The sequence below is a fragment of the Carcharhinus amblyrhynchos genome, chromosome 2, assembly GCF_965287045.1.
Source record: "Carcharhinus amblyrhynchos chromosome 2, sCarAmb.v2.hapA, whole genome shotgun sequence".
Taxonomy (NCBI): Eukaryota; Metazoa; Chordata; class Chondrichthyes; order Carcharhiniformes; family Carcharhinidae; genus Carcharhinus; species Carcharhinus amblyrhynchos.
Window position 1 is genome coordinate 131,454,606 of NC_137325.1, and position 13,702 is coordinate 131,468,307.

At 41.1% G+C, this 13,702-nt stretch overlaps 1 protein-coding gene across 3 annotated transcripts in view; it reads left to right on the forward strand.

The window, feature by feature from the left end:
• The window catches only part of lmbr1 (limb development membrane protein 1), a 226,494-nt gene that overhangs the window by 143,447 nt on the left and 69,345 nt on the right, over positions 1-13,702 (forward strand). For all 3 annotated transcript variants that reach the window (XM_080212882.1, XM_080212890.1, XM_080212898.1), the window contains one exon: positions 172-249. In XM_080212882.1, coding sequence (XP_080069008.1) covers positions 172-249 — 78 coding nt within the window. The remainder of the gene's footprint in view (positions 1-171; positions 250-13,702) is intronic.

Genomic DNA, 13,702 nt, shown 5'->3' on the forward strand with positions numbered 1-13,702 from the left:
CACTAAAGTTATTTATGAAAAGTTTGACTTTACAAATTCATTAAATTTTATTTATTCACTATATGAACTTTACTAGCATGCAGTAAATTTTCTGTGCTTAGTAGAGGGAAGAAATCAGTTGAATATCAGCATTTTCACAGACTTTTTAAATGATCAATTTGTGTCTTCCAGACAATCTCTGTCCTCTTGGTTGCTTTCAATATACTAGCTCTGTTGGTTGATGAAACTGCAATGCCAAAAGGATCACAGGTATTGATCAGTTGCCCTTCTTGTTTAATGGTTGCCTTCTTGAAATTCAAGGAATTGAATATTATACAGTTTTTTTTCTTACAGCACACCTTTAGCTTTTGTTTTCGACTCTTCAGTTTTGCTGCATGCAAAATGTTCAGCTGGCTTCTTAGCAAAATTAAATCCAGGACTGAAAAAAAGTGTGAAATGTGAATGGAAGTTTATTCATTGTATGGTTGACTGATACAGCTAATATATATAAGTTCAGACTGATTTTCATGCATTCAAATTTGCAGTTGCAGATAGTAACTTAATGATGCAAACCCTATATCAGCCAGCAGGGAGAACTCTCAATACATTGAAATTGTTTGAGGACACTCACTCTGCTTAGCTTCAGAGTTACCAGATTAACAGCAGTGACGACACTCCATGCTATCAAGTTGGTTTACGATTGGTTTTAAACCCTGGATGCATTTAAATTTGTAACTGAATAACAAAATTATTTTCCATAATTGTAGTTTACATTGTTTATAGTGAGATCCCATTTATATATGCTTTTGCACCAGAAGGGAGGAAACTGGTACATATTCTTGACATATTTTGCTAATAGAAGAAAAAAGCTTGTATTTATAGACTGCTTTTCACAACCTCAATGTCCCAAAAAAGTTTTACAGCCAATAAAGTATTGTTACAATGTGGGATATCTGAAACACCTGTATCTAGAAGGTTGTATCCAAGATTCCTTCAGCACTTCCCAAACTCATGATTTCTATCATCTTAAAAGCACAAGTGCAGCATACGTACCTGAACATTATCACCTGAGTTCTCCTCCAAGTCACAAATTTTCTTGACTAGGTAAATTACTTAATCACTGGGTTAATATGCTTGCAATATTCTACCGAACATCACTTCATTAGTGCCTTCACCATGCCGCTGCAGTGACTCAAAACTATCGCTTACAGCCATCTTCTCGAAGGCAAATTGGCATGGGCAATTAATGCTGGCCTTGCTAACAATGTCTACATCCTGTGAATGAATAATTGTTTAAAAAATGAACTCTGCTGAAATAGTTACATTGCTTACTTTGGAAATAACTTGCATTTAGATACTTTTCATGTCCACAGGATGGACCAAAGGACTACAAAACTAATAACGTAATTTTTGAATATAGTCGTTGTTAGATGGCTGCCAAAAGTTCGGTCGAACAGCAAATGATCATATGATTTATTAGTGGGTTTGGCTGAGGGATGTGTTGGCTAGACCAGCTTCATAACCATAAAGTGGAACCATAGAATATCGACAGTGCAGAAGGAGGCCATTTGGCCCATTGAGTCTGCACTGACCTTCGGAGGTGAGGGCTTTGATATAATTTCATTTCTCTATTTTCAACTGATTTGCATGTGTTGGAGAGAAAGGAGTACAGTTGCATATCCAGCATGTCTACCTGTCATATATCTTGCACATGGCAAATACTACTTCTGGTAGTAACAGAATGTCAATATTTACTATTTATAAGAAGAATTGGGATCTGAAGCAAACAGCATCTCTTATAATTGTTCTGCATTCACAAGTGAGATAGAGATAAAAACAAAATCAAACACCTCAACATCAATCACTGCAGACCAGATTTAATGTTTTCAAAAATCTCTGTGTCGCAAGCCATGCTGATGTTATCTGCAAGGGTGTCCCAACTTGAAACACCAATCTGTGGTGGTGTATAGTGTTTTTGTTTGGAATATTGTGAGGAGTCACATAAAACCACAGTCTAGTCATTATATCACAATTATTGAAGAATATTTATTACACTGAAGAAAAGACAAACACACACAAACAGGACCACAATTCTCTAAGACAGTTAAGTATGTGAATAACTAAACACACACACAATTTATGTAGAAACTGCATCTTGTGCCAAAATGTATTTACAATCCCTGAGCTCACTAAGACTTCCTTTTCCCAAACAACATTCAAATTAAATAAATCTATAAATCAAATCCGACTTATAGCTCCCACACAATACAGGGCTGATGATCAAGTCCAGGAAATGCCTTTCCCTGGTCCAGCGAAAATATTTAAACTGCTATTACAAAGGTTTCCCTGCAATATCTTGGCTCTAAGTTTTAGATGCAACATTGTAGCATCTCTGAGAAGTAAAAGATGTAACAGGATCCCATGGATGTGAAATGAGTTTTAGCATGCTGGCTGTGAGGTGTAGACTGGTCTGTGTGCTTCTGAGAGGGGTAACAGTTACTGTTTCCCTTTTTGTCATTTCAAACTCAAGAGTTTGTTATCTACACACCTCAAATTCCTTCCATTTGTGGAACTTAGCATTTCTATAGCCCCGAATTACCCAACCATTTAGATAAGTGGTTTCTGCTTAGGGAATTTGAAATTTCTATAGCAGTCATCTAAGTAATCTATTTCTACTAGAGTAATTCACGCTTAATCATCTTTAGATACTCTCGTACCTCTGGAATGCCCTGATCATTGAGGCTTGCCTACTCCTGGAACTGGTTGTTACAGTTGCTGAATAGATACGTACCTTTCAGGCTTTTTAAATTTCTTGTTACTGTTGCTACTGGATGAATCCTTGACACTTGAAGTTACAAATTTGTGCTGTCAGGTGTGAGATACACTCCTCATTACTACCAACAGACATTAAGAACCTGGCCATATAGACCAAAGCCTAACTTCAGCCCAAGCGCAAATTTCTAACCCAAACAAATTGCAGTGCACCTTATTCAACCTGTTTTGCTCTGTTTCCCACCCATGCTATCCTTCCCAATTCAGCCCAGCCCATCTCTAACCCACATGTCTGCTCACTTGCTGGTCATTTCCATGACTTGGAGACGTTGATGTTGGACTAGGGTAAACACAGTAAGAAGTCTCACAGCACCAAGTTAAAGGCCAACAGGTTTATTTGGTAGCAAAAGCCACTAGCTTTTAGAGCACTGCTCCTTCATTAGGTGAGTGGGATTTCAGCTCACAAACTGTTGTGAGACTTCTTACGGTCATTTCCATGTCATGGTCATTCTAAAGTTGGTTTCCATGCCAACTACACTTGTAGTTTTAGTTATAGAGTAGTAGTGACTCTGGTTGTTAAAACTGGCTTTAACCTAGCATTGTGCCCTGAGACTGTAGAACAAGATTATGTGGTGGGAAGAAAAGGAAAGTGACACCCAAGTTTGGTGCAAGTGTTTTAATAGGTCGACTAATTCTCAGTCCATTTTCCCACTTCCTCATCTTGTTTCTTCCCCCTTTCCAATGACTGCCTGTACACAGGGCCACCATCCTATGCTCCACTACCTTTGGATCACAACTTCCCGCATCAGATTTTGGAACTCCTTGTGTTCACCAACATGTCTGGGCATAGGTCCTAGAATTCCCTTTTCTGTGCTACTAGAGCATTCATATCTCCCACTGAGTGCTATGGAGAAGATTATGCTAATCTTTGCTAATTTTTGGGTCTTGCTACAGCCTACATAGAGCAACCAAAGATTAGAACAAGTTAATTTCAAGAAAACAAATTTACAATTTGCAGTGCAGGTGTCAAAAAATTCAAAGTTATCCAGTATGTGATACTTTACAAAAAGGGAAGATTGTAAACTGATTTTCATACAGATGTACATTCCCAAAAGACCACAAACGTAGAAGCATGAATAATGGCCCTTGAGCCATTCAATTAGATATTCAACAGAGGTATATTGAGCACAGTTCTAATAACCTAATTATGGAAACGTGACATTGCCAGCAATTAAATTGATTCTAAGTTCAGGAATTTATGATTTGAGGAAAGGTGTAATTGGACATGTTTTTCTTGGCAAAGGGAAGTCTGCAAATTGATGAAAGCAATTGACGTCGACAAATTAGGTGTTGTGGTGATGTTTGTGAGGAGAAAAATTAAAAATTCCAAATTTAGAAATAGGGAAAAAATAACATGGGATATTTGCACCTAAAGGGTATCCGAGCTATTAACTGGAACTATCCAACCTCAGCTGGTGTAGCTACAGCGAATGGAGTTTTGGCTAAATGCCAAATTCTGTGCTCAGTGGCAGCAGTGGTGGGGCGAGCAAGATCAGAGAATCTCACCCATTGATTGGGTTACTGGGGTACTACATTGAAAGAGGAGTTGGAAAAAATTTTTCTGCCTGTATATTACAGTCAGTACTGAAACAACAGCTGACCGTAGCAATTTATGTGCAATAGATTTCTCTTTCCCAGCACCAACTTGAATCTAGCACCCAGTTGAGGGAATCTCCAGATGTCATCAAACTGGATAAGTGGCCAATCAAGTTGAAATAAAATGCAATTAAATTTTTCACTTTTATTTAGAATTTTACACCAAGCAAATAAATGAACATATACACGTGATTAAGATAGAAGCTGAAATTTTTTTTAATATCACAATGGAGAGACATGGCATTCCATAAACTTAACATTTATTTTTGCGACCTGTGAAGCTGAACTTAATACATCCAGTCAGACCTCATTCAACAAAGAAGGGTTTACAGTAAGACTAATAGTGTAAAAGGACATTTTCTTAACAGTCCTGTGATTTTTACTTAATTGCAGTCTGAGGGTACTCGGATCCCTATAGGGATACGTAAAATTACTGACAGCAATTTCTGCACATGTGTAGGCTCCAAAAGTTGCTATTGGTTTCAGAGGAGTAATGAGGTTGAACATTGACATCCCTACTACAAAATATAGGTTGCCGTGCAATGTCCCCCTTTTTTCCCTCTGTTCATTTGATGAACGTTGCAACATAGATGTCTCCAGCATAAGAAACCCTACAGTACAGAACAAAGAAAAAGCAAATTTACAGCACTGGAACTGGCCCTTCAACATAAGAACATAAGAAATAGGAGCAGGAGTAGGCCATCCAGCCCCTCGAGCCCGCCCCGCCATTCAACAAGATCATGGCTGATCTGTCGGGTCTCAGTTCCACATTCCTGCCCTCTCCCCATAACCCTTAATCCCCTTGCCTATCAAAAACCTATCAACCCGCGTCTTAAATATATTTAGCGAGGCAGCCTCCACCACTTCAACGGGCAGAGAATTCCAGAGATTCACCACCCTTTGAAGGAGTTCCTCCTCAACTCCGTTCTAAACCGCCTCCCCTTTATCTTGAGGCTGTGCCCTCTAGTCCTGCTGTCCTTTCTGAGCGGGAAGAGCCTCTCCACCTCTATCCTATCCATCCCATTCATCATCATATATGTCTCAATGAGATCTCCCCTCATTCTTCTAAACTCCAACGAGTACAAGCCTAGTTTATTCAGCCTCTCCTCATAGCTCAATCCCCTCAACTCCAGTATCAGCCTAGTAAACCTCCTCTGCACTCCCTCCAAGGCCAAAATATCCTTGCGTAAGTGCGGCGACCAAAACTGCACACAGTACTCCAGCTGCGGCCTCACCAGTGCCCTGTACAGTTGCAGCAAGACCTCCCTACTTTTATATTCAATCTCCCTTGCTATGAAGGCCAGCATCCCATTCGCCTTCCTGACCACCTGCTGCACCTGCAGGCTGGGTTTTTGCAACTCATGCACGAGGACCCCGAGGTCCCTCTGCACCATCGCATGCTGCAGTTTTTCGCCATGTAAGTAATAGTCCTTCCTACCATTATTCCTACCAAAGTGGACAACTTCACACTTGCCAGCATTAAATTCCATTTGCCATTTCCTGACCCATTCGCCCAGCCTATCTAGATCCTTCTGCAGACTTTCCACACCCTCCGCACAATTTGCCGTTCCACCAATCTTGGTGTCATCAGCAAATTTCCACACCATACGCTTGATTCCCTCCTCCAGATCACCTATATAAATGGTAAATAGCTTGAGGCCCCAGCACCGACCCCTGGGGCACTCCACTAGTCACCAACCGCCAATCCGAATAGCACCCATTGACCCCCACTCTCTGCCTCCTATTTGACAGCCAATCCCCTATCCACGCTAACACCCTACCCCCAACTCCATGCCCCCTGACCTTCTGTAATAACCTCTTGCGAGGCACCTTATCAAATGCCTTCTGAAAATCAAGAAACACCACGTCCACCGGCTCTCCTCTATCCACCGCCCTAGACGCATCCTCATAGAACTCCAATAAATTCGTCAGACACGACTTCCCCTTAACGAAACCGTGCTGCGTCTGCTGTATCGAACAATTCTCCTCAAGATGCCTTGCTATTTCCTCCTTGATCACGGATTCTAACGTTTTACCTACAACAGACGTTAAGCTAACCGGCCTATAATTCCCTGCCTTTTGCCTGCCACCCTTCTTAAACAACGGCATAACATTAGCCATTTTCCAATCTTCCGGAACTTTCCCGGAATCCAGCGACATTTGGAAAATAATCACCAAGGCATCCACTGTCACCTCTGCCGTGTCTTTCAGAACCCTTGGATGCATTCCATCCGGTCCTGGGGACTTGTCCACAATCAGTTCCCTCCAGTCTGTCGAGCACTGCCTGTCTAGTAACAATAATGTCATTGAGACCCTCCACTCCTACCACCTTTCCATTGCTAACACCTGGCAAATTATTCACGTCCTCCTCCGTGAAGACCGAAACAAAAAAGTTATTCAAGGCCTCAGCCATTTCCCCATCCCCTACCACTAAGTCCCCCTGCTCATCCTCTAAGGGTCCAACGTTCACTCTAGCCAGCCTCTTCCTTTTTATATATTTATAAAAACTCTTGTTATCCTTTTTTATATTAAGCGCTAGCCCAGCTTCATAGTTTACCCTACCCTTCTTTATCAACTTCTTTGTCAATCTTTGTTGACATTTAAACCTCTCCCAATCCTCTTCTCGCCCACTACTCTTAGCTACTCTAAACGCATCCGCTTTTAATTTAACACTTTCCTTTACCTCCTTCGTTATTCACGGCTGATTATCTCCCCTCCTATGATCCTTTTTAACCATCGGAATAAATTTCTGCTGAGCACCAAGAAAGATCTCCTTAAAGATCCTCCACTGCTCCTCAGCAGACCTACCTTCCAACGCGCTTCCCCCAATCAACATTTGCCAGTTCCTCTCTCATCCTACCGTACTCCTCTCTGTTCAAACAAAGGACACATGTCCGGGAATCCACTTTCTCCTCCTCCATCTGCATCAGAAACTCCACCATACAATGATCACTCTCCCCAAGAGGATCCTTCACCACAAGGTCCCTAATTCTACCCGCCTCATTACGTAACATCAGATCCAAGGTAGCTCGCTCCCTTGTCGGCTCCAACACACACTGTTCAAGGAAACTGTCCCGGCAGCATTCCAAGAACTCTTCCTCAAGCCCACCGCGTCCAACATGGGTCGACCAATCAATATGTAGATTGAAATCCCCCATAATTATCGCCGTTCCATTCCTGCATGCCGCATTTATTTGCGCGTTAACAGCCCGCCCCACCTCCAGATCATTATTTGGGGGCCTATAAACGACACCCACCAGCGTCTTCCTCCCTTTGCTGTTCCTAATCTCCACCCACAACGATTCCACTTTCTGCTCTTTGGCTCCTATATCATCCCTTACTACCACCCTGATGCTATCCTTAATCAGCAGAGCTACGCCCCCCTCTTTTTCCTCCCGCCTATCCTTCCTAAACACTTGATACCCCTGTACATTCAGCTCCCAGTCCCTGTCACCTTGCAGCCACGTCTCTGTAATGGCCACCAGATCATATCCATTTGTGTTGATCTGCAGCATCAGCTCATCCACTTTATTCCGAATGCTTCGTGCATTCAGATAAAGTGCCTTCATCCCAGCCTTCACCTGTACCGTATTTGCCAGAACGCCAACAACCTTACTCACGCCCCCTACTCCTTTTATTATTGGGACATCCTTGGCCTCTTCCCTTACCCGTACCCTCTCCTTTTCTTTAGACCAGACCCCGTAATTTCACGTACCCACGCGTGCGCACCCCCCAAATTAGTTTAAAGCCCTATCTACTGTCCTATCTACACGATTCGCCAGGACTCTGGTCCCAGCACGGTTCAGACCAACCCCATCCCACCTGAACAGGTCCCACCTACCCCAATACTGGTGCCAGTGCTCCATAAATTCAAACCCATTCCTCCCACACCAATCCCTGAGCCACCCATTCACTTCCTTAATCTTATCAACCCTACGCCCATCTGCACTCGGTTCAGGCAGTAGTCTGGAGATAACCACCTTGTCGGTTCTACTTTTTAATTCCATTCCCAGTTTTTCATACTCCCTCCCCAGATCCTCACTTCGCGTTTTGCCTACATCGTTGGCACCCACATGTACTACAGCGACTGGATTCTCACCCTCCCACTCCAGGTTCCTCTGCAGCCCAGATGCGACATCCTGGACCTGAGCACCATCAACCCTCCAAGCCTGCACCAATCATGTGAACTAAAACCCCTTGCCCTTCGCGGGATCATGTACCTCTATTCCCATCCTATTCATGTATTTGTTCAGACGTCCCTTAAAACTTGCTATTGTACCTGCTTCCACCACCTCCCTTGGCAGTGAGTTCCAGGCATCCAGCACCCTCTATGTAAAAAAAACAACTTGCCTCGTATATCTCCTTAAATCTTGCCTCTTGCACCTTAAACTTAAATTTTGTCTGCAAATTTACTAATCAATTGCAGCTTCCTCCAAATCATTCATATATGTATGTATATTACAAACAGCAAAGGCCCCAGCACTGACCGCTGAGAAACGTCACTTGTCACAACCCTCCATTTAAAAGGCGGACATTTGTCTATCGAGCTGTGCACCAACGATTGTCCCATCAGGCCCTATCCTTGTAACCCTGTGTATTTGCCTTGCTAATCCCCTTGACACTAAGGTCAGTTTAGCATGGTCAGTCAACCTAAATTGTGCATCTTTGGAGTTGGGAGGAAATCCATACAGACACATGGAGAATGTGCAGATGAAACGCTGCAGTCCACATGTTGTGGCTTGACTCACAATGTTAGGGAATTCCAGGATTTTGACCCAGCTTCTGCAAAGGAACAGTGATATATTTCCAAGTCAGGATGGTGAGTGGCTTGGAGGGGAACTTTGCAGGTGGTGGTGCTCCTTGCTGACTGCTGCTGTTTTCCTTCTAGAAAGAAGTAGTCCTGGGTTTGGAAGGTCTGGAAGTTTGAGCTGAACAAAATGGAGTATAGAACTGTATTTCAGCGAGAGTTTTAACATTTTATTTTGATACCTCCTAAAATGTTTACTGAAAATTTCTTTAGAAAATAATTGATTGTATCTTCAAAATTTAAAGTTATGATAAATAGAAGTATAATGGTGAAACTTAGAACTTGAAGTTACATGGCAACATTTTAATTTTTCTGAAATGTATACCTATTCCAAATACACTTTGAACAGAAAATCAAAAACACAAGGTTCTGAGAAATTAAGATGTACTAAAGCATTAAGCACTTCAGTGCTTATTCCATGTTAAATTTATACCTGATGCTTGTATAAAACTATAGACTCTGTTCAGTCTTTCATTGGAATTTTACTATGATTCATCGTTTTACACAAAAAACATTGATTTTATCCAGACTGGCTTTTTTTCCTTTTGTTCATTTTTTTTTCTGTTGTCTGTATTTGGGCAGTAAGCATGAGAGTATGGACTTGATCAAACAGTTGTAGTAAAGCAACGAATCATGAAACAGCTTGTCCTTTTAAGCTGAATTTTGTGCACATAATTGAGTCGCGGTAGAACATGCATTGCACATTGATCAAGTGAAGCAGGAAAACAAAAGTTTAAGCTTGATTCAGAAGTGATATTTGTTGACTTGATAGGGATGGCAAAATGCCAGTCAAGATATCCTCTTATCGAACAAAAAATCCTGTTTGAAGTCTTGTATCTTCTTTGCAATAGTAAATTGTTGGTTCCCATGTATCTAAGGAAGCAGAAGCCAGTAGTGTTGGATTGAAAAATGTCATTTTTGTTGATTCCACAAAATCTGGGACAGGAAAGAGTGCACCATTGATTATGGTCAGTTGGTAAGTTGAGTAGCTAAGCTGTACAGATCAAGGAAGTCCAGGCTTGATCCTTGGTCTGTGCTCACTTAGGTCTCAGCCAGGGTATTTTTAGAGGTAGTCTCTGGATAAGGAGAGTTAATAGAGTTCAGGGTACACCTGTAATTGCTACCTGCCCTGGAAATGCTGAATCTGTATAAAACAGCAATTTGGTCCTCCAACAGAGTATAGTGTCCAATTTAGGACAGCACAATTTGGAAAGGTTATGGAGGCTTTGGAGATGAGTGAGGAAGTGATCACTGTTCCTGCTTTAGTTGTGCCATACTAGGTATGTATAATGGTTAAAGTTTCTTTGTTAGTCAAGAGTAAGGCTTACATTAACGCTGCAATGAAGTTACTGTGAAATTCTCCCAGTAACCACACTCCGGTGCCTCTTTGGGTCAATGCACCTAACCGGCATGTCTTTCAGACTGTGGGAGGAAACTGGAGCACCCAAGGAAATCCACACACAGACGGGGAGAATGTCCACCAACATATTTATGTGCATCTCTAGCTAAACCAGGCATGACCTGCTGAAATTGTAATTCTGTTAATGAAAACATTTGAATGGAAAAAATCTAAACATGGCTGTTCAACATTTCAAATGATGGTCCTTTGACTAATTCCTTTGGCAACTTGTTGTGGAAATGTCCTTGGGAAGTCTTGGAAATAAATGGAGGGTCCTTGTAATTTGTGCAGGTGGCCACCTTGTGTTTTGTCACTGCCGGTGAGTACCAATGTTTGTTTCTGTCAATTCCCACAAGTTCATTCCATATTTTATAGAACAAGGCCAGACTATTATTCTCCCACCTTTTCTGTAGTGTTTCCGTTCCAAATCTTTCATCAAGAATGTGACACTAGAGTGGTTTCAGGGATAAGGATTTGCAGTTACTGGATAGACTAAAAATGCTTAGATTGATCTCATTAGAGCAGGAAAGACTAAGAGGAGTCTTGATTGAAATGTTTAAAATCATGTAGAATTTAGAGTTTCCCAAAAAAAAGGGCTGTTCCTATGGATGAAAAGCAGTTCACCAAAGGACATAAATTTAAGGTCATTGCAAAAGAACCAGCAGTAACATGAAGAAAAAATTTCAAACTAAATGAATGGTTAGAATGTGGAATGTACTGCCTGATATGAAAGTGGATGCACATTCAACATTAGCCTTCAAAAAGGAATAATTGAATACTTGAATGAGAAAAGGATTTCAGGGATATGTGGAAATAACCAGTGAATGGGATTTAACTGGATTGCTCTTGGAAAGATCTGGCATGATGAGCCAGATACCATCTCCTGTGCTCTAATAATCCAAGTCCAGCTAAGGAATTTTTGATTCCCTTCAGTCAGATCGCTCTTCTGGTCTCATACTTGGTACATATAAAGCTTAAAGTTTATTTATTAATCACAAGTAAGGCTTACATTAACGCTGCAATGAATTTACTGTAAAATTCCCCTAGTCACCACACTTCAGCTCCTGTTTGGGTCAATGCATCTAACCTGCACATCTTTCAGACTGTGGGAGGAGACAGGAGCACCCAAAGGAAGCCCATGCGGACACAGGGAGAACATGCCAGCTCCACACAGACACCGATCCAAGCCAGGAATCGAACGTGGGTCCCTGGCACTGTGAGGCAACAGTGCTAACCACTGTGCTGCCCACCGTGCAGCCCACATATAAAAAAAACAAGAAAAAGGAGTGGATACAGAAAGAAGTGTGCATAAATGGATGTCTAATTGATACTATAGCAATTAATTATTAAAGAGCTGATGCTAAAACTCAACAAATTGTATTTCTCTTGTGGAAAAGCTTCAATGGGTACATAAAATCCAGACTGAGAAACCTATCCCTCAGCACCCATGCGATATTGAATCTATCACTTTGGCTCACTCTTGCCAGCTGTGAGTCCTCCACATCAAAGAACACCAAATTTCTTCTTCTACACCCGCCTCCCCTGCAATATTGTTAATACCTCCGAAATCCACACCAAACAGATTTAAAGCTAGTTTCCTTTTTAAGGTATAAGTTGACCCCAAATTAACATGTAGTCCTTCAATAACACCTGGACATTCTGTAACTTTGGTAAACTTTGAACATTATAGAATGGAAAATATCAGGGTTGCAAGACTGTGCTGTCATGAGTTTCAGATTATTTGCGTTGGAACTTTCCTCTTAGGGGTGACATCTTTGAAACTTCTATCTTTCACCTTCTGGTACATTTGTTTTGTAATATTTGCATTTATCTGGTTTATTATGTTTTTAAATTAATCATCACATTGAACTATTTCAGCAACTTCAAAGACTTGTGTTAATAAAATTGAAGGATACTGATGTAATGTCAGAAAGCAGTTATTATCTTTAACAAGCACCTAATTTTTGTTGGGGAATTTGGAAGTGTTTGAAGATATCACAGTACCTGCTTTTCTGCCCTCCTCCCTTGTTTAATAAATGCTTTTAAAAACTATCAATATACTTATCTTTGTGAAAGCTTGGAAAAGGTGATCAACAGAAAGGGGCTTATAACTTTTGAGTTTACTTAAATCCATCAGTGCTGTAATCTTAATTTCCTTTTGCGCTGATTTTCAGCACAAAATGGTGTATGGTTTCAAAAAGCTAGACTAACATTTCACCTGTTTTTGGTACTGAAGTGTGAAACACAAACATGAAAGGGATCGGAGAAATACAGAAACGCAGCTGATAAAATATGGATTGTATTGAACGCTAAATGTTTCATGATAATGAACTTTCACACAGTCGTGCACAAGCATCAAAGCAGCTTCTTTGGTGTTTGTTGCAGCATGAAATGCATTGAATTTGCTGCTCTGAAGTGTACAAGGTCACATACAGTGTAAATACTTTTTTTTGTCTGAATTAGTAAATAACTAGTTTGTTTATGGCAAGTTACCAGTAAATACTTTCACCTATTGACCAACTCCTTTTCTTATCTACGACAAAATGTCTTTCAATCTCTATGCTTTCTTCCCTGTTCAAGAAAGAAAATCCATTGTTGGTTGCCTTATGATGCTAACCGTGAACACACATCGTTGTGTTAATAACTTTGTCCACTATATTTTAAACAGACTGAGATTTGTTTTACATTAGCGACTGGATTTCTTTCCCCTGCGAAGTTATTAGGAATTGTCACTATTTAAACCTACTGACCCAATTTTGCATCATTGACAGATAACCTTCGATTCGAGAATGATATCTACACAGGGTCACAATTTTCTGCCATGGATCGTTGTGTGACTGTACAGGCCGATTCTTGATCCTGAAATGTATGAGCATGTGGGCAGGATGGCCCATGAAGCAGTGGGATCCAGAGTGCAGGATTTGCTTCCTTCTCTTTCCTGCTCTGCTGCTGTTCTGCCTCATCATTAAGATGATGCAACTCAAAACGTGATGCAGCTTGATAGACAAGATGTCAACATTCGGAACAACTGGTAGCAAGCTGCTCCTGTTCATGTCAATGCTACTGTGCTTCAAGGAGAGCTACAGAAT